The 22,389-nt window shown below is 41.5% G+C and overlaps 2 protein-coding genes across 5 annotated transcripts; one reads left to right on the top strand and one right to left on the bottom strand.

Moving 5' to 3' along the window:
* Positions 1-6,409: 6,409 nt before the first annotated feature.
* LOC135499301 (uncharacterized) lies at positions 6,410-19,416 on the bottom strand. Its single transcript, XM_064790009.1, has 8 exons — positions 19,326-19,416; positions 18,341-18,460; positions 17,873-18,127; positions 17,454-17,538; positions 17,098-17,217; positions 16,351-16,704; positions 8,901-10,676; positions 6,410-8,396 (listed from the first exon to the last, which is right to left on the bottom strand). The coding sequence occupies exons 2-8, from the start codon at positions 18,383-18,385 to the stop codon at positions 6,703-6,705; spliced, it is 4,329 nt and encodes a 1,442-aa protein (XP_064646079.1). The 5' UTR covers positions 18,386-18,460; positions 19,326-19,416; the 3' UTR covers positions 6,410-6,702.
* LOC135482450 (cytosolic iron-sulfur assembly component 2A-like) lies at positions 19,171-22,350 on the top strand. Of its 4 annotated transcripts, none has more exons than XM_064762441.1 (6): positions 19,171-19,251; positions 19,660-19,903; positions 20,329-20,493; positions 20,739-20,788; positions 21,087-21,132; positions 21,531-22,350. In XM_064762441.1, the coding sequence occupies exons 2-6, from the start codon at positions 19,867-19,869 to the stop codon at positions 21,626-21,628; spliced, it is 396 nt and encodes a 131-aa protein (XP_064618511.1). In that variant the 5' UTR covers positions 19,171-19,251; positions 19,660-19,866; the 3' UTR covers positions 21,629-22,350. The 4 variants fall into 4 exon arrangements, with proteins under 4 accessions (XP_064618511.1, XP_064618510.1, XP_064618513.1 ...); XM_064762442.1 differs by having other exon boundaries at positions 19,220-19,262; XM_064762440.1 differs by having other exon boundaries at positions 19,187-19,903.
* The last annotated feature ends 39 nt before the right edge of the window (positions 22,351-22,389 follow it).

The raw sequence follows: 22,389 nt of genomic DNA, 5'->3' as shown, positions 1-22,389 counted from the left end.
ATCTTCGTGGCATTTGGTTTGGATTGTTGGCAGAGGGTGATCTTCACGTTTCCCAGGCCATCTGGAAGGAACGGGGGTCTACGATAAGTAATCAGGAGATATCTATAGATTTCCAAGGACATCATCATGCACTTTGTCAAGGAAGGATTTATTATCAAAAATCAATATCGAGGCATACAGTTTTATAATTTAAGAAGACACTCCTCCTAAATACATATTGATGTACACGACAGTTTAGGCAAAATGAAATCTGCCCTCTTTCACAAGATTCAAAGCTTTTTCAACAACCTTCACACGAACACAATTTAAGTCAGGATAATTGCACAATGTTACAATACATATTTGTTGGTATGGTACTATGAATATGACAGAATTGACAACACAGTTAACCCCATGCGCCAAATTGAATCTTAAGGAAAATAGATACCTATAAAAGACTATGAAGTACCCTTCCCCTCCCCAATTATAAGGAAACTGAACCACCCCTAAGAGGCCGGATCATTGGTAACTATTTTCTCCAGACTAAACTCCCCATCCTTATAAGTCAACAAATAATCTTGATTCCCATCTGATACGATGGAACTAGCCTTATGATTGGGACCAGTGGGAAGTATCACTTTCACTGTGTGATCAGGGTTCCCTGGAAATCTTATGTACACTGTTTGTTTAGGCAAAATATTAGTCCCGGATACTGTACCAGACACAGTGTTGTGTTCAAGCAAATCTGTTTGCTTAGATTTTACAACTGTTGGTACTCTGTTTGATACAGCTGAATGGACAGAATCAGTCCCACTCCAAGCAATATCAGTTCCAGCAACGTCAGTGATACATGTAGCAATGGGGGCAGTTATCACACTCAATGAAACATGACCGCTTGGGACAATGCTGGTTTTGGATTGAGTCATCGGAGTAACTTTGGGTTGGTTCAATTCTACTTTCCCCTTGACATCACTAACACCAAGGTCATGCGTTTTCAAATGCACCTGTAAATTGCCTTCAATAACAAAAACCTTGGCACAAACCGCACAGCGAAATTTCTTGTTAGTGTCAGCTTCCTTGTGGTGTTTACGGATATGAAAATGCATGCTCGAGTTGGCACGGAACTTCCTGCCGCAGAATTTACATGAATGAGGCATTTCACCAGTATGGATTAACATGTGCTTTGTCATACTGCTCTTGTGCTTAAATCTCTGACCGCAAACATCACAAACATGTAGTTTCTCTCCTGTATGAGTTTTCATGTGTTCAGACAGATGAGCACACTTAGCGAATCCTCGTTGACACAACTCACAAATGAAACGCTTCTCCTTTAGCTTAGGATGACATAGTTTTTTCTCATGAACCGTTTGCACATGCCGATTCAATTCAAACGCAGCGATGTAAGTTTTATCACATTGATCACATTTATACGGTCGGATATTTTTGTGGCCCATATCATGCCTTTTAAGTTTGGATGCCGTCACAAAGGCTTTATCACACACTGAACATTTGTAAGGTAAATCATTAAGGTGGACTTTTCTTGTGTGCCGTTTTAAATCAAGCTTTTGCTTGTAGGATTTCCCACAAACACCACAAATATTCAGACCATGAGGCAAATGGCTCAACAAGTGAGAATCCAAATAAAACTTATCCCAGAAGGCCTTTGGACACTTATCACATTTGTGGGTGGGGGTTTTCCACGGTTGTTTCTGATCATGGATGAGAAGGTGCTTGCGATAATATCTGCTTTTCACGGGGTTGAGACAAACATCACATATTTCATACTGCGTGTCTCCATTTTGATTGTGTTGGTTCATGTGCCTTTCTAGCGTACGCCATTCTATGGTCTCGCAGCACACTTTGCAGGAAACATAACTAGATTGTTCTCCCAGTTTCTTCTCAGCATGCAATTGCAAGTGCTGTTCCATATAGACCTCAGGTACGTTGCGCTGACAAACACTGCAGTTGACAAAGACAAGTGGTTTGTAGGGCGCGGCTTCAGAACAATCTGCGTGGGACGAGCCATCTTTAAGAGCCAATGGAAGATCTGACCTTGTATTAAGTGACCCCTTTTCCACCGATACGGAAGACGGGTGGAAATAGGGTGCATGTGCCGTAGGAGCATTTGTGGAGAAAGCCTGGGACACGGTCAGCATCTTCTTGGCATTTGGTTTGGATTGTTGGCAGAGGGTGATCTTCATGTTTCCCTGGCCGTCTGGAAGGAATGGGGGTTTATGGTAAGTAACTTTTAGAAAGGACGATATCTGCGTATTGTGCCCTAATTAAGCCACTTAACAGTAGGAAGTTTCACATTCTCGAGAAGGACTGATGTTTCAAATCATAGCAGGCTCACAATCTGACCACATAAAGGAACTATTGTGCCGAACTCAAAGCAATTATCTATCATGATTGATAGCTGGCAAAGAACACACCAAACAAGACAAGGGAACATGTAAAGCACAATTTTTTATTGTTTCCTTATAAAACTTGACCTTTGAACAGCAAAACACATGAAACAACAAACAGTATGAATGAAGTAGAGGAAAACAGTTCTTCCAATCTCACAATGATCATCCGACAATACTATCACATGTCTCTGTTGTGGGAGTGCACAAGGAACATTCAATGAAGCTGTCATATAACTCAATATACAACAAGACCAACTTTAAAATTTACAATAGAACTGGTTTCACGAGAAGGTTCGCAATCACAATCAAAATACTCTCAAGACAGTTCAACCAATATCATACTTTTGCATTCCCGTGAAAACTACAGATCTTTTTACAGCAAATTATTCCCAGAAGGCCCAAATTATGTCTGCCACTAAACAATAATACTGTAAATGTATTATACTGTTGTTGGAGCAAAATCCAGTTCAGAACACAGACCCGCATCGTTACCATAGAAACTTGGTGCACACAATTTTGTAATCAGATACAAATTCTGGATACTTTGTTCCAAAATCTACTGTCAATTGAGGTGCCGATGCTGCATTGAATCAAGCCAGAAACACTATTTACAATGACAGTCAAGGGGAAAGTTTGTCTATATTGACACAAAATAGAAGGTAGGATCTTCAAAGACCATCTAGCAATGTATTTACAAAGAATATAGGGAGTTCATTCTGACTAACCATCTGATTTATTACATCTTAGAAATCCGTAGACACACAAAAGACCAGAACTGCAGTTTGGCCTGGATGAGGGAGCTGTGCCAGGCAGTCAAAGCAGAGCAACTTTGTTATCTTGTCAATGAATTTCTATGAGGACATTTTGCCAAGTTTTCAAAATAGAATTGCATTGCTTTAACTGTCCCGAGTCTCAGCTTATTATGCAAAAGCCAAGACTAACTTCACAAACTGCACATGTCTCCCTCATATAAGAGTAAGTTACTGGCCAGGATGTGTCTGCTGTTGTTGCAGCAACTGATGAAACGCATTCGTATCAATGGTTAAATTACATGTTGTTACAAGTATCGGCTCAATCACAGAGTCGGCAGGCACCTGCACCACCTCTGCCTGAACAGCTGACGTATCTGGTACTGGTACATGTTGTACCTCTTCCACAACATTTTCCACAACAGTCCATTGTTGAGTTGGTACTTGCGGCTGTGCCCTTGGTCTAACAAGAGCAGCAGGGCTCACAGTTCCTGCATGAGTCCAATGGTGAGCCCTCAAATCTTTAGCACTCTTGAACTGAACTTTACAGATCTGGCAAGGGAATTGTTCTTTTGTATGAGTACGGCAGTGGGCCTTCATGTTGCCGAGATCCTTGAACGAGCGCCCACAGTACGGACAATCATATGGTTTCTCTCCCGTGTGGACCCTCATGTGTTTATTAAGATCAGACTTGTGGGCAAATGCTCGCTCACAATGAAGACAATTAAATGGCTTTTCACCGGTATGGATACGAACATGTCGCACAAGATCACCTTTGCTACGGAAACGCCGATCACAAACTTGGCATGCATGCTTCCGTTCTTCTGCAAGAACCAAACGACCATCAGTGTTGACAGTCATTGCCCGCTTCTTCTCTGAATGAAATATTCTAACGTGCCGATTTAGGTCGCCTCGATTTAAGAACTTAGACGTGCAGTACTTGCAGTCATGAGGTCGCACTCCCAAATGTCTATTCATGTGGCTGCGTAACTTGTACAGATGCTTGAATTCTTTGTTACACTGGTTGCATTTGTGAGGGCCCCCAGCAGCGTTTGGCACACGCCCTTTATTCCTTATTTTCCTTTTTCTGGAGACATTAAACCTGTGAGTTGCAGAAGATTTGTGGGCGAGGAAATTTGCCCTCAAGTAGAAGCTCCTCCAGCATACATCACACGTATGCATTTTCCATTTCTTCTTTCCTTTCCAACCATTCCCAACTGTAACACTACGAGGGTGGAGCCTCATATGACCCTCCAGTGACTTTAGAGATGGAAACTGCTTATAACAGACACTACACGTACTACTCAGGTTTCCGCCACGCTCTGTTGTCAAGTGATCGTATATAAGCACCTTCATCTGGGCGAAACCTGCAAAGTACGGAAGGTACGTCTGTAAATAAGGGACCACCTCTAATTTCACACAATGCCAAAAAGTACATAAACCTATTTTTGCCATTGAACAATGAGGCAATTTTTAACATAATTCTGAAAGTACTGACATAACAAATCTTCTTTCATTTCACCATGAAGACTGAATATTGAGAAGTTTCCCTACTAACAATAGGACATCTTGAGCACAGGATATTAGAACTGAATAAATTCAAAACCAAAACCAGCACGACATTTGCATCGAAAAGATTATTAACCCCAGACAAACTACTTTTTTGTGGACATTATCATCTGGTTCTCTCTGCTGACAAGTTTGAATTCTCCATCTTTACATTCCAAAATATAATCCCCGTTTTCCGTTGACAGAGGAAAACAGGTTTCTCCAGAAAGATCTGGTATTGTAACAAGAAGCATTTTAGAATCACCATCTTCACCAGCTGGTAGCTTGACTAAAACGTTTCTGTTCGCTTTTTGTGAGCTCAATAAGAGGAGCTGTCCAGCAGCTTCATCTTCAATTGGTTCTGAAAGGTTTGATGATTCGATCGAAACTGAATCTGCAGTTTTCTGGACACTGTCTGATGGTGATTTTGGTTGGATGATTTCCAAGGTCTCGGCTCCTTGAGGGAACATTCCACTCTCAGAAACAGGCAAAGTTTCTATTTGTTCATGGTCTCGTGAAATTTTTTGTACCACACCATCTTCGTTTCGATTTGAATTAGAAACCTCCATCTGGTGTGAATGCCGCATGTGCTTTTTGTACAGGTAAAATGCACGGAAAGTTTTTTGACACTCTCTGCAGACAAATAACACATTACTATGTTTTGCCTCAACATGCTGGTTACGGTTGCCCGGGATACGGAACTTTATATGACAATGTGGGCATGCGTACGGTTTTTCCCCTGTGTGGCCCCAAATATGACGCTGCATATCACAAACCCTGGCAAATTTCTTTCCACAACCAGATTGAGGACAAGTATGGGGCTTTTCACCAGTATGAACAACCATGTGTCGATCTAATGTATTTGCACGATCAAATGCTTTTTGACAGACGGCACACACATGTATCTTTAACTTAGGTCTTATTTCCGACTTGCTCTGCACATTAAAGTGAACTTTCTTCACATGAACATTCAAAACAGACTTTCTTGAAAACTCCTTGTTGCAAATGTGGCACGTGAAAACGTTAGGTTTAGCAGGAACTACTGGTTCGTCGTTGGCAGATTGAACGTCATCAGTAGTTACTAGTGTGTCAGTAGGTGTAACGACCTCTGTATTAGTAGTAGTAGTAGCATATGAAGACGGATCAATAGCAACAGAATACGAGGGATCCACTGCACTGACTTTTTTATCATCAACCCCTCCAACCCTTCCTATATCACCATGGTTTTTGACATGCATTTGAAGCGTTCTCATCTCCAAGAACCTATCACCACAGACAGGACACATGTAATGTATTCTCTTGTTATGCAAAAAACGCATGTGAGAATTGATCCGCGTCCTCGGAACAGATTTTCCACATTCTGGGCAAAAGACATTTCGACCCTCAGCAACTTTTAGTCGGTCTTTCAATTTAGAATGCCCAGATTTGCTTCCTCGGACAATGGAGACCCTTTCTGGTGGTTTGGTTGCAGGTTTGACAGCGCCATCACCTGAAAACAGGGCGAGGACAATTAAGACTCTGAATGATTGTATTGTATTCAGCCAGTGGACATATTCCACCCATCAGCATCATCCTACCTGACTCATACAAGTGTTAGCAATGTCAAGCCGTTTCAACCAAAGAATACTGTACACTTATTACGGGAAGCCAAATGCAACCTTGGAATAAATCACACCTCAAACATCATAGAAAAAGAATTTGATTTTTAATCAACACTTTGTCCAGTAATCCTTCAAAATGCTCCCTACCACACTAGGAGGCCATGCACAAGATGAAATTTTGCATTACATATGATTGTATTACTGTATAGTCAGTTGGTTTTTTAAAACCACTAGAGATAAAATCATGAATCTAGCATTATGGCAACCAGTTATACACTACATGGTAAAACCTGGCATACAATATACAAGCTGAGAGGAGAACTATTTTGGCCAATTCATTTTGCCTTACGAAAGATAAGCTGTTCTTTTGATGGGAAAATGTAAATGTTTCTCAAACAGGTATTCCAGTTCCACAATTTACTTTCTCAACAAACTTTGCAGATCATGCTGCTGATGCATCATGAGCTGTTGTTCCTCATCAGTTTGGCCAGTGAGTCCCTGACCAGGATGGGGAACAGAATGCTGTACAGTGTGTTGACTGTGAGGACCCGGGTGTTGCACATGCCCATGGTCATGAGAACTCTGGAATGTCATGTAACTAGTCATAGGCTGAGAGTACATATTTCTGAACACTGGTACACCAGGGGCAGGATACACTTGGGCATATGATACTGGTCCACCCATGGACTGTGGGGTTGTAGAGATGTGCACCTGGGGTCCGATTTGTAAAGATTGTAGTACAGCAGCCGGGTTAAATTCTTCTTCATCATATGGTCTGGACACATGACTGGCCACTGTCTGCTGCGGCAAGGTGGTGTGCTCTTGGTGATGAGACGTTTGTGGCAGGGGTTGCTGCTGCTGCTGCTGCTGTTGCGGGGTCAGTGTTTGAACATGGACAATCTGGGGTTGTTGTTGCTGCAGTTGCTGCTGCTGTGGCACTGATTCAAGCTTTTTCACACGTTTTCTCGAAGACTCGGTATGGGGAATAGGATCAGTTTGGTCTGGCTTTGAAGTCATTGACAATTTGATACCCCTTGGTTGAGTTGGGATTAGCATAACTGGGCTTCGAAAGGAGGCCTTTGTCGGTACTATAGCAACAGGAACTTGAGGAAGGCCTTCATAGCTGGTCACGATGAGCTGTTCATTGTGCTCCTGAGCACCTTCTTGGGCAGTGGTTGTTTCAACAGCAGCTTCACCCTGGGCGTGAGTCAAGTTGTGTGTTCTCAAGGACTTGGAACTTGGGAAAACTTTTCCACAGATCTGACAAGTCCATTGTTCTTTAGTGTGTGTGCGAGCATGGGACTTCATGTTTGACAGTTCACGAAATCTTTGACCACAATAAGAACAGGCATATGGTTTCTCCCCAGTATGAATACGCAAATGCTTTGTCAGGTCAGACTTTCTCGCAAAACCTTTTTGACAGCTTCCACAACTGAATGGCTTTTCACCGGTGTGGATTCTCAAATGCCGAGCAAGATCAGAATTGCTTAGAAAAGGACGATTGCACGCCTCGCAGATATGGTTTCTTTCTTTTGCCAGCACCAATCGACCTTCAGGGTTTACAGTCATTTCCCTGACAATATTATTATGGTAAATATTAGTATGCATTATCAGGTGGCGTTTCTGAGTAAACTTAGCTGAACAGTGTTCACATTCAAATGGCCTCTGTCCTTCATGAGTGAGTTTTTCATGGGTGCGCAACATGTACCGCATGTAGAATTTTTTATCACACTGGTCACATTGATAAGGTTTTTCACCAGCATGTCGGCGCAAGTGGAGTGTTAATTTCTGCGATGTTTTGAACGTTTTGCTGCACAGGTTACAGTGGTAAGCCCGATTATTCTTTGCTGGTAATAAAGATTTACGCAAACGCCGTGGAACTCCCTTCCTCTTCTTTTTATTCAAGGAAAAACTAGGTTCCTTATGTTCCACAGTTTTGTAAACATATATGTCCTGAGAGCGGACAATCGTGAGGACATCAGACTGTGCCTCCCTTTTCGACTTCAGATCCGACTTTCCCAGTGTCGTCTTTACCAGCTGACCCTTTGGTAGTCGGTTTCCTTCATCCAAGGCCAGCAAGTACACATCGGTGGTGCCATCCTTGTCTTCACCTGGAAAGGATGGGCTGAGCTTAGACAATTAGCTTTTATTGTGTCAATGTTCCGGTATTAAAATACTAGTATCGTACTACTTATTTTCGCAGAGAAACCTAATGAAGAAATAGGACCTCATTTTCAATGTTTTGGTATTACGTGCATGAATAATCAACGTTGTAAAACTAAACTAGAATCCATCTTTTAAAACACCAAGTAAAACGTTGCTTCAGTGTAACTTTTTTTTATTGTGAAGAATAATTATATCGATGACAAACAAACATGATGAACTACAGTTGTTTACCCAACACACTGCATCATTGGCTAATGGAAAATATGAGGAACTAATCCAACTCTCTCGGACAAGACCTTACAGCAATATACATTATGTACAAAATCAATTTCAAAGTCAGACAAAGTGCTTACGACCAGACCATCAAGACACTAAAATAACAAGTCGTATGGCTATATATGTATTTTTAGCCATTTTCATCAACTTTTTGCGATCACAAGTACTAAGTTACGTCTGGTACTCTCGATTTAACTGGGCATTGTGAATAGCCTCAATCTTTGCAATGGTATCAGCAGCCATGTGGATTTCACTCGTTGACGGTTCAGGCACTGCACCAACTGCACTGGTAGATGGAATGTCATGCAAAAGGCTTTTGGAAACGTAGACCAGCTGTCTGCCTTGATCAGTATATTCTGCAGCCGATGCTACAGCCTGACTGATATCTTGCAACTCAATTGTGGTAAGACCACCAGAATCCGAATCAGTTGGAATGATGACCTGGTAACTACCGGCAGGAACCCCATCAATGGGTTGGAGTACATGACCTTCACTTATCACGCCTCCATCAGTCTCGTAACAGACTTCAATCTGCTCAACATCCTTACTACCAATCTGATGATCAAACTGAGTGTACACCTCTTCCACTGCAGCTTCACTCACATCAACTACACTGTAGTTGCCCTTTTCATAGACAGTTTTGACAGGAGATATAGCACTTGGAGGCAGAGGACCAAATGCCTCATATCTACAATTTTTTCTCGCATGCAGCTTCATGTTACTGATTGCCCTGAACCGTTTGTGGCAAACTGGACACTCATAAGGCTTCTCTCCAGTATGAAGACGACCATGTTTCACTAAATCAGACTTGCGTGCAAAAGGTCGATGACAAGTTTCACAAGAAAATGGTTTTTCTCCCGTATGAATTCTCATATGGACCTGAAGCGGCCGCTTGCTACTGAATTCACGTTGGCAAATTTCACACGCATGTTTCCCACGACCCAACACGACACGCCGCCCGTCACGATTCACTTCAATCTTCAGCAACTTGGCACTGCCATGATTGATGTTGATGTGATGATCTAAATCGCGACGCTGGCAGTATTGCCGTGGGCAGTGAGGACAAGGGAAAGGTTTGACACCCTGATGCACCCACAACTTGTGCATCTTGAGTGACCGTCTTGAACTCAGTGTTTTGCCACACTGTTCACAGACGCAAGGCCGCCTTGAAGCACTTTTTTCACCACCTTCCACGTCCCCACCACCCAAGTTCTCCCCATCAGAATCCCCAGCACCCGTATTGCGGTGTGTAGCCAAATGCTTTCTCAATGTTGACCTGTAGCCAAACTTTTTCCCACAGTGGTCACAGGCATATTTTTTCTCTGGTTTGTGGGTTTTCATGTGATCTTTCAATTCACCCCTAGTTTTGAAAGCGGTTGAACATTTTCGACAAGTGACGTTTTCACTCAGACTGCTGTACATGTGTTCTTCCTGGGTACTTTTATCTCTTAAAGGTTTGCCATGTTTTTTGTTCATGTGGTATTTTAGCGCTAATCTCAGACTAAACTTCATTGGACATTCAGGACAATTAAAAAGTGTTGGGCCAGCAGGAATAGCAGCAACCTTGTGAGTACCATCCGTGTGTACCAACATGTGTCCCTTCAGCCTCTGGCCAGTTGCAAAGATCTTCTCACATATCTGACACTGGAATGCTCTTGGACCTTTGTGAGTTGTCAGACAATGTTGCCGGAACAACTTTTTACTTGGCAGGACAAGTCCACATGCGCAAAGAAATTCTGGCTTGACACCCGTATCGTCGAGGTTCTCCTCACCAACCGCCAGCGCAACAACACCTTCGGTGGATGTGCCACGTTTCGAAGCCAATTCAGATGCAGTAGCTTTTCCCACTTTTGACATTGCAGAGCCACGGATGAGACTGACAGAAGGCTTCTGATCAGGAACCTCGATGATCTCGCTCTTCACAGTTCCAAAGGCTTCATCAGGCACATCTGCAATGTCAGAATGGGAGGTCCACATCACTATCGGCTCGACTTTCAATGATTTTTAAAACCAAGATACAATTATTTAGGTTTAAGTGAAACATTTAAACTAAAAGGAAGAAGTCTTCTCAACTGAAAACACAGAGGAATTATTTTCAGATTGGCCGACTCCTATTGTTCTGGTAAATGAAAATCATTCAATTATATCAGCCGATTTCCACTTTTTTGAAATAGGAGGAGAAAATGTAATTTTTCTTTTTGCAAGAATTCACAAAAAAACACAAAAAGCACACAACAATTCAATCACAATAAGCGCAATATTTTATCACATGATGGTATGACTGATGAACCTTGACCAGAATTGGACATGTTTGTACTATGGTACAGATTTTCAACATGGATGCGTTCACTATTGACGTCCAACACTGGAATGGATAGACTCTGACTATAGGATGGAACAACAAACTGGGCACTGCTGCCACTAATCTGAGCATGTGAGACTTGGTGATGACCCATTGGTACCTGTTCACAGATATGGTGCCTGTAGGACTGATCATCAAGGAACAGCCCACAATATTGACAATGCCTCTGAGGTTGCATAGCCAGCTGATGGTGGGTCTCAAGATTTCTTGAGGGACCTGCTACACCTACAGCTGCAGGAGCAACCGGCACAGGGTCCAAGAGCGGACGAGCAGTAATTTGCTCAGGCAGCTCAACCAAACTCCTACTCAAAATCAAGGCCTGTTTCCCTTCAACACTATCAAGGGAGTACTTGCACACCTTCTTTGCATGATTTTTCACAGACTTGAGACTTTTAAAATTCTTGCCACATTTTAAACAGGGGTATGGTTTGTCACCAGGAGCCAGGTGACTTCCTAAACTGCTCTTACTCAGAACAATCTTTTCCTTTCCAATATCGCCGAGTACAGAAAATCGACAAACACTCTTGCAATGTTTTTTGACAGATGCTTCATTTTTGAAGTTTTTACCACACTGTGGACAGGGAAAGGGCTTTTGGTTCGAGTGAACGCGGATATGTTTATTCAGGCTTGATTTGACCGTAAAGGCTTTCCCACAATGATCACAGGTGTATGGTCTTTCACCAGTATGAATACGTTCATGACGTATCAAGTCACAACGACTCATGAACGCACGAGCACAACTCGAACACACATGATTACGTGTTGCGTAAACACCGATATCAAAAGAGAAACCACATTTATTGTTTGCATGACGCTTCATATTGATAGAGTCGCGGAACACCTTTCCACATTTGGGACAAGGGAAACAACGTTTATCAATATGGCGACGAATGTGTTGGTTCAGATCAGATTTCCGAGCAAAACTGCGACCACACTGGTCACAGATGAATGGTTTTTCACCAGTATGAATCCTCTCATGCTGGATGAGGTCTCGCTGGCTCATAAACACACGGGAACAAGTCGTGCATGTATTCTTAGCACACGCACTTAAATCATACGAACATCCACATACTCTGTTGGCATGACACTTCATATTGATCAATTCACGAAAGGTCTTTTGACACTTGGGACAAGCATATTGTTTCTTATCATTGTGTCTCCTGAGATGCTGGGACAGAGTAGACTTAAGCGTGAATGTTTTCCCACAGATTTCACAAGTGTAAGGTTTTTCACCAGTGTGGCTGCTTTCATGACGGAGCAGATCAAATCGACTTGAAAAGGAACGAGGGCATGTTTGACATTCGAGGGTTTTTTTCTCGCTTTCAAACAAAGTTTTCCTGGCACTCTGATGTGAAGCCACAGACACACTTGGTGGAGCACTTTCCCCATGTTTCTCGGTGATATGTTCATTCATTGTTTTATTGTCGCTGAATTCTTTTTCACAATAAGAGCAGGTGAACTGTTCATCTTCTGGATGAGCTAACTGTTTGTGCAGAGTCAAGTTATACAGAGATGACAAGCGTTTCCCACAGAGATTGCACACACCAGGTTTGTCCCAGGAATGAGTCTGCATGTGAAAATTTAGTTTCATCCTGGATGGAAAAACCTTATCACAGACTTCACACTGACATTTTGTAGTAGTTGCATTTGGCTTGACGTGGACTTTCAGTTTTGTCCTAGACAACTTGGAAGATTTGGCAACATGAATAACTTTCATCTTTGGTCGGGAAGATCGCTGAGCAGTAGTGGAAGTAACATCAGAAGTAGCTCGCGGAGTAGGTAGTGGTTGTTTAGTATTGATTAAAGCTTCAGAAAGGGTGGAGCTCCGGACGAGAGTAATACGAGAATGACCAGTTGAGCCAACACTCTGAACCCCACGATTGGAACATCTGGTTTCACCAAGGGCCTCATCTGCAATGGATGGGAGGTCCACATGAGTTACAGTTTTGATTTCTTGCTTAGTTCAAACACACTAAAACAATTTTTTTAATGCCGAAAATCACTCAAATATCTTGTTCATGAACTTTAAGCAGAGAGACAAGCTAGCAAAGTTTTAAACAGGAATGCACCAACTTCGATTACACATGAAGAAAATGAAAATGAGGGGATCACTGCATTTGATTATGAAGAGTATGAAAGGGATCAGACGGTACAGCACTAAAATTGTCAGCTGCTACCATTTGCATAGGAGGCAAACCACTGTATGCTTGGTCACTTGATGTACCAATACCAAGACAATGAACATTAGGGAGGTCACGGTTCAGTGGCGTCTCACATGGTAGATAGTCTGACAGACTATCCATGAAACCCTGGCTAGATTCGGTTGCAACACTGTGCTGCTGAGACATGCGCTCTTGCATTTGCAATGCCTCCTGTATCACCATCAGACCATGGTTGTCATGCATATCTGCACTTGTAACAATCATATTTGGATTGCCAGGGACCGGTGGATGATTTGAATGAGTCTTTTCCTTTGGCTGCGGATTTCTATGAGATTCCAAATGTCTTTTGAAACTACGTTCACAGGTGTAGTTTTTACCACAAGTTTCACACATATGCTTGTCGGTATTATGAGTTCTCAAATGACTTCGAAAGTTTGAGCTCTGCTTGAACTTTTTCCCACAGAGAGAACAGCTGTACGGCATCTCTCCAGTGTGACACCGGATATGCTTTCTCAAGTCTGAATTACGTAAGAACGCCCTACTACAATATTCACATATGAAACGTTTATTTTGAGAATGTTTTTGAATGTGAAAACCAAGCTTGCTCTTATGCACAAACACTCGATCGCAATGAGGACATTTATGAACAGCTTTCTCGCCATCATCCCAAGGACTGACGTTGTGCTGCATCAATCTATGCTGCCGCAGCGAAGCTTTATTAAAGAATGTCTTTTCACATCCATCACAAGGAAATGGTTTATTGTCTGTGTGCCTGTGATAATGAGCAGAGAGTAATGAACTTTTCATAAAACCTTTCCCACATAAATCACAAGTAAACTTTGGTTCTTTCGTATGTGTCCGAACATGCTCTTTCATATGCTGTGTTTTGACACTTTTCCCACAATGAATGCAGCTCTCTGAGTCCGAAACACGTAGTTTTTTTGTCAATTTGCTGGCGGCCTTCTTTGCTTGGTTATTTCCACTGCAGTCATGAGTTCCGTCAACTCTTTTCAAGCACAACGTGCATATAGTTATTTTACGATCAACAGAATTCTTGACCGAGCTAGGTCCCAAACTCTTGTTTGAATTCTGCTGATAAGAAGCCTTAGGCATCTTATAGAGCGTAGATTTTCCAGGCAGATTCAAGCAACGAGAAGGCAACCTCCGACTTGTTTCACATCTGTCCACAGCAACTACTGGTATTGATAATGCCACTTGTGCCCTCTGGTCGCCATCTGGAAGGGAGGTGGTGAGACACGGTTGGTTCAATTGTATCACGATGGATATCCTTATCTCTCCAGTTTATCGAGTTGACCATTTTATCCTACTGGCATTCGATGCACATCATACACTGTACAGGGGATCTAAAACCCACCAAGCGACTGTCCCAAGGTTGGATCTACCAATAAGAAGCTCTGCATTTCTCTTACATGCGTCACAAAAAGCCTACTTGACTGAATTGATTGGCTTCTTTTCAGTTAAGTTCAGCCAGACCTCTCAATGAGCATGCAACAGAAGACTTGAAAAAGACAATAGGTATTTCAACAATCAGGACTTCCCCAACCAATACGAGATATCACAATCCAACTAGAATAGAATGAAAGAGCCCCAGTAAATGTTCTGTAATCAGGACAGCCAACAAAGTGATCCCAAACACCACACACAGCAGTCAAAAATCACTGCATGGAGAATTGAGAAATTCAAGATGAAAAACTTTCTGAAAAAGTTGTCACTATCATGAGAAGGTCTAATTGAGCAGTTGCAGGTCAATGACTGACCACTTTATTCAAATGGCCATGATTCCTTTTAAGTGGCAAATGTTATCACGTCTTTACTACATTTCATAAAATCCGATTCTCCACATGCAGACACAATCATTCATGTTATCAGAAAGACAAAGAGGAATATCAATAAAAGAAGGTCAATACTGTGTTGTCGTCGTAATGATAGAATGAAAAGGTGATAGCATCTATCTTCCTTCTTTCAGGTGTCAGTTGGCATCACTGATCTGCACAGCTTTGTTCTTGAAGATCCTGGCAGTAGAGGCTTTTCACTTTGACAACTAATACTTACCTTTCCTGAAAACTAAGCAAGCAATTTCTACAAAATGACAACAGACAAAATGCCGCAATAGTCGATTGAAAAACACCAAGTGAATACGAATATGACGAGATATTCTGTGGCCGTTTTTGTTCATTTTTGTCATGATGATCTGGATGGACAAAATGTATCTGAATAGATGACAAATCAAACAAGTCAACAATAAGAAGAGGAATGCCAGTATGTAGAACTTTTCTGTTGGTCTAGTTTATTCCATCTGAAGGTGAAATCCCAAGTCAATAATGAATATTTTTCTTGTAGTAGTAAGTATCTTTTCACACTGGAAGTAGGACTAGGAGCTGGAAAAACAACTCCATTTCAAGACTAAACACTTTGTGAAATGCCTGTGGTAATGCAAGGTTCTAAAATCTTCATCAAAATTTGAACATCTGAGGACAGAGGTGAGAAAATATACCACACCGAACGAAATGAAACTCAATCCTATTCTTGCTCAAAACATATTGTTCAAGGTTTTAGAGCAATGCCATTGATATCATATCTCCAGGCTGGACTGAAACTTGAGGGATCGGTTTCCAACATTACAATTAGCACCATTCAACACTAACTCATAACTGGCATTACACTTCTTATCATCTCCTTGTCTTGATCAGTCACTCTACAAGGACACATTATGAGGTCCCCACTTTTGTTTGTCTGTTGTCCTTTCACAAGGACCATTCAACCTGAAGTCATTCATTCTATCCTCTTTGAAAATACCATCCACTTTTTCAATTTAGATGTAGATAAGGCTAAGCATATGCTGCTGCTGGCAGTACTACCACACTGTACTGATAATCTATAGAAAATGCAAACCTAACAAGAAATCATCTTTTATGGTTTACCAATACCAAACAATAAGTGAAAAAGGTCAGAATGACTTTCTTGAACACAAAGAAATCTTTTTTGACATAAGGCAATTTAAGTGTGTGCCCAATTGTGACTTCAGATAACTTGGACCAAGTGAGAAAACCTTAGCAGAGTAAGAAGAAGTCAACTTACTTCCATCTCCTTCTTCCTCCCCTGGAGAAGTACGAGGGGGCGGTCCTTGACCTGGCGCCCACTCTTTGATCACGCTCTCTATCACCTGTGAGAGCACATCACCCTCACCACCCTGGGATGGCCCTTCAGATGTTGACTGGCTTGGCTGGTCTCCTTCAACGGCTTGGCCACCAGCGCCACCATCGGAGTCATTCTCATCACCACCGGCTCCCATATCTTGGGTAGAATCTCGACTTTCTGCTTCAGGCTTTTCAAGGATCGAGGCTATGACTTCTTCATCAGTCATACTTTTTTTAGAAGCACTTGCAGGCTCTGCCGCCTTCTTCTGCTTCTTGGCAGGTCTCTGTGCAGGTTCTGAAAGACCACAATCAATGGTCACATAGGCACATACCGACACAGAAGCACGATATACACACTTCTAAAAATATATTGTGCTAAAATCACTAAAATATTACAGGGAGTCAGAATAACCTGAATTCCTAAGAGACAGCCAGTGCTTGTACTCTTTAGTTTTATTTCAACTTACTTATAATTTGTGGGAAATTTCAAGAAGTTTACAAGTCTGCACCAGAGAACAATCATTGCAAAAATTACTTACAATACAACTACAAAGATTTTGAATCAATTTCAACTTATGCATTAGCAATATGTTAGCATTTATTTGCCAGGCATCGCACTGATTCAGCCACCTTAGAAAATACACCCGAGTTCTGCTGATCAGTGCGGAATACATAAAACAGTAAATACCTTGAACCTCATCAGCACCCCTTTTCTCCATGCCAATGAGACTTTCAGACAGGGCAGCTGTCCTGAGGAAAGCACTGATCACACCTTCATCGCTGATGAATGATTCCATATGGTCAGGGCCTAAAACAACAGATATGACCGATCTATCAGCTATCAACCACATTGAATAAACACAACACTGACTGCTTGCTACTGAATCACCAATCAGGTGTAGAAATCATTTCATCATGGGTTTCACATGCCAACTTCAGTCCTGGTGACGCTGCTCAAGAACAAAACTACATTTGGATGTGAATGTTTTCTTGATATTCTAAATTCTATCCTACAAATTCATTTACCAAAATTGCAATACTTACCCTCCCAAACTAAACGGTTCTCATCCAAATACATCATCACAAAGTTTGGGACGCTATCATCATGCATGCTGCACCACTGTTTTGCCTGAAAATGGAAAATCATGTCAATCATATTTGTACACCTCATGGACAAGACAGGGATCCAGAAAGAAGACAATCATATATTTTGGTAGATCCAGTGATGCTGAGGCAAGCAGGAGGTTCATTCTAAATTCATGAAGGAGGCTCTCATCACGCAGCTATAATACTTGTAAAACAAACATTGTACAAACTGATGTATTTACCATTGATATTGATCTACCTACAAGTTGTGTACTTTTGGTAGTAGGCAGCAGGAGCATAACATGTGTTCAAACTTGCCCTCCCCATTTGTACATAACAAAGTTATTACCACAATAATCAGCATCATTGACACTTACTCTTTTGCAAAGACTTTTCCACTGCTTGCTCAACTCCTTCTTGTTAGCAAGCTTTGGGTCTTCCAATGGGCCATGTGTACCTTCAACAGCCTCTTGGACGACCTCCTGCATTTCCTGGACATGTTGAGGAACCTGCTGCTGCTCCTCCATCACATTTACTACACCAGTGGGCATCATGATCTGTATCGGGGTAGAGTCATCCAATGTTGCAACACCACCCTGGACATTGAGGATCTGGGCAGTGATATGCTGACCCTAGAATCAAAAGACAATGATTACCCCAAAGTTCTGAGGTGTCCAATAATCTTTATTTAGCAATTTGTTGCAGTTTCATCAAACAATTTTCGTGCTCAACAATAGAACGTCTTTTCGACCTGAACAGTCAGCCAATTTTCCTTATTTCTATGCGTTCATTTAGTAGCCATATTTGTGACCTCTGAAACTTCCTATTTAGTATTTGCACCTTACCTGCTGGTGATGCTGCTGTTGCATGTGTTGGTGTTGCTCAGCCATTTTTTTGCTGATATCGCTGATGATGGCAAGGTTGTTTATCTTCAAAGGCCTAGGCTAAGGCCTCATTTTCAAGAACTGAAAGTAAGAGTGTAGTGACAAGTGTGAGAATATTTTCATAGCGGACATGACCGCCATGGACCAAAACGTCGAGCATGCGCCATCCTCCTGGTTGGAATAATGGAAGGAAAACTATGCTTGCAAGCCATTTCCAGTAGCTTTGTGATCCAAAATAGGCTTGATGGAACTGATAAATAGGCCTACGCAAGATCAAGTGAAGTTTGGACAATCCAAAGCGAATATAATGAATAATAGGCCCCTCGGGCCTATGCTAGTTTAAAAAGGCATTATTCCAAACAGCCCGAGTGTCCATCTGGTCCAGACTCCAACTTCCAAGACGGCAAGAGCCAAGAGTAGGCCTACTAGCGCATAGCAGTTAGCTTCACAATTACAATCACCCAGTCACAATAAGCCAAGGTTAGGGATTGCATCGCACAATGTGGCAATTGTGAAACTCATACACAGTGCTGTGGTAGGCACTGGTACTGGTAGTGGTTAGGTTAGAACAAAGAAATTCATTATCCACCCACTACCAATATTTAGTCTTGGATTTGGAATATTTGAATTCTGTGCCACACTTCATTTTATGAGATAGACTGGATATCTATTTATAAGAAACCAGCAGAGCATTGCAGCACCATTGTTTCTACTTCCATATCTACGGACCTGGTTCTACCGGAGCCACAACCTCGGCGCGCGGGAAACCGCACGGCCGCGCACCCACCGATCGGGGAACGGGCTTCACACGTAATGGCAATCTCGCCGCCGGGACATCGTCACCAAAACTGCACGCATTTTCTTGGGTTGCGGCAAGTTTGCCGTATCTATGTTATGAATTTTTGGAATCTTGAGTTTATAAAGATATAGTTGAAATATAGCATACCTAGAAATCGTGTTTAAAATGGGAACAATTTGGTTTTTAAGAACCGGAATAAATCGGCAGACACAAATATTCGTTGAAAAGATGGCGACGCGGGACGAGCTCGGTCACGTGATAAAAAATTATTGCGCACCGAATATTTAATTGGAAGTACTCCAACTACAATATCTTTCCAGTTTTCGGTTTTATATTCAATAGCAAATACTGTGAGATTGTAGTGATTAATGTATTCCTTTTAAATGTATCATTGTGCTTTGGTAATGTATTAAATTAGCTGCTGCAATATGGTAATGAAAGGCGCCCTATTTTGCTCAATTAGTGCTTATTATGTTTGCAGTATTTAATAGGTGGCAGCAGCGTACGGCAGCAAAATTGTGGATTTTATGCAGAGAGCAAAGTGCATGCAGGGTGTAGAGCAGGAGTGCAGAGAGCTGTTATTTTGGTGTCTTCTGCAATCTAGATGCCAGATCAAGCTGACCAAAGAGCTTATGACAAAATCTTGTGTTCAAACATGTCATCAAAATAATTGACATCATCATCATGGATGAAATCGCTGGCGATATTTATGGTAGGAAAAAATGGTCAGTCAATACGACACTTCGGAACTTCGGTTGCGGATATGACAATTCGCGCATAACTGACATGACCTTTAACGTATTTCTCCTTCAAGAAAAGTCTGCATTGTGTTCCACTGCAAATCGTGCATAATCTGGTTCGCAATTGGAGAACCAGAATTTTTTTTAAAGGAGGGGGTTAAAGATCATGTCAGTTGCGCGCAACCTGTATCATCGTCATTGGGACGGAAGTGTCGTATACTGGGTCTACTGATAATCTATGGCTATACGTGCTACCAGGCTTAGGGGTATCTTACCTTTGGCTTATTGATCCTGTAATCATCATCATCATGAATTTTGAGGGTCGAATGGCCTAAAATAGATCACTGGCTTCATTGTTGCCTTTTCAAACAATATTATTCTCATTGTATCAATACATTTATGCTTTTCAGACATTATTCGGTGCATCAAGGATCCTGAGAAGCCAGAGAATTTAGAAGAACTAGAGGTGGTTAGTGAAGAGATGGTTAAAGTTGAACAATTCCTGGAAGATACTCTCTTAATAACAGTGAGATTCACTCCAACTGTTCCCCATTGTTCCCTAGCAACTCTAATTGGTAAGTTTAGCAAGCCTTGGTTTTTAGTTCAATACATCGGGACTAGTTTGGTACAACTTCTCTTATCAGCAGTTCCTGAATCCTGTCTTAATATCTGGTACATGATGACGTTACCTCAAAATGGCAGAATATCACTTTTCCAGAATGCCTGGAACACATCTGGAAGCTTCAAGGGTTAAAAGGGGTGCTCATATCCAGTGGGTGTTAACCTTACCAGTCCTGTCCATATCCTTTCCACATTTTAGGTTTATGCATGAGGGTGAAACTTGAACGAGATCTTCCTCATAAGCACAAGGTAAATATTGGTTATCAATCGTGGTAAAATTGTGTGAACTGTCCTAACCTTAGGCAAGTCACTTAGGGCAAAATGCAATTTTTTACTGACTGTATCCATAAGGCATCTCATTACACACATCCATGAGCCAATAGAATTGACTTTCTAGAAATACCACTCAAGATTGCAAATAATAATCTACAAGCAGTCAAGAAATCATCTGATTTTCTATAGCTCTATTGGTTCAAAAACAAATCAGGTGAGTGTATCTTAGCATGTTTTGATTGTGTTCATTAAAGCTGCTCTTCTTCTTTTTTAGTTGGACATTTATATCACTAAAGGGACCCACAGCACTGAGGATGATAGTGAGTATCGCATTATTCTATAAGTCTACATACAAGTCTACCACGCAGCAGTCAGTGTCTCTGTTAGTTTAAGTATTCTTTATTCAGTTGAAAAAAATCTAAATTACATACACAACATTAATCGGAAGCATTGCAGCCCTGGACAGTTCTGTGCGAGTCAGCCTAGGACATGAATGAGACAGCATTGAAACTTGAAACTAATACCAGGCCCTTATCCAAGCCCAGAACCAATGGATAGTGAACTAGGTGCCCTCCTTCAAGTATTTTTATCAGAAAATTGAAGTTTCATAATTTTCACTTATGTGAGAAAAAGTTCTTAATCTACCATTGCCGACCAGCCTGACCTTAACATACCCGTTAATGGTATAAAGTCTTTTTAAAAATTTGTATTTTTTCAGTTAACAAGCAAATTAACGACAAGGAAAGAATTGCTGCTGCCATGGAGAATCCCAACTTGCGGGACATGGTGAACACATGCATTGCGGATGATGGCTGATGGGAGGTGGCTGCAGAACACTTAATTCAGAATTTGCGGAAGATTTGTATAAAACCTGTCAATATTAGAACTAGACAGTTGGACTGCATGAACAGAATAAGATGATATACTGTCAAAACATTCATTCAAAACATTGTGAAAGATAATTTCAAACTACTCAATTTTGAAATTTTTCTGGTTCAGGATTCACATGATTCACTTTTTGCAGGTACTTTAGCAAATGAGGTTAATTGGTGCATTTTACTGTCTGTCATATGGTTCTATGATCTAAGGCCATTTTGTGAAAAGAATAGAACCTGTTTGTTGGATTGCATATTTCTATTCAGTCAATGTTCTGAATTTTCTCATCATTTGACAATGGTGTGTCTGTCAGACTTAAAAGCATTAGTTGTGACTAAGTCTTTGGTGCTATGTATTGATGTAGCAGTTCCGTAGAAGGAACAATAATTGATTATTGAAGGAGCTTTCTCAGTCCGTCCATAAAGGACTTCCTCTTGAATTACATGGTTAATACTGGGGCTTGGCTGTACATAGTACATAAGATTGGTTGGTGGAGGAGGTCCTCGGTGAAGTATGCCCTTTTCTGAGAGACAGAGAGCTAGTCCATATAAAGGGCTAGGGTGGGGGGGGGGGGGGGTTACAGATCAAGAGTATGCAAAATTGCATTATGTTTTATGGAGCTAGTATAAATTCTTGTGGAAATTGGAGGTGTATGTGCATGTACTGGCATGTTGTTTTGTGTGTAAAATTTTGTTTGAAAA

Source organism: Lineus longissimus, chromosome 2, assembly GCF_910592395.1.
Source record: "Lineus longissimus chromosome 2, tnLinLong1.2, whole genome shotgun sequence".
NCBI lineage: Eukaryota > Metazoa > Nemertea > Pilidiophora > Heteronemertea > Lineidae > Lineus > Lineus longissimus.
Note: the sequence above shows the minus strand (reverse complement) of the source record. Positions and strands in the feature narration are given on the sequence as shown.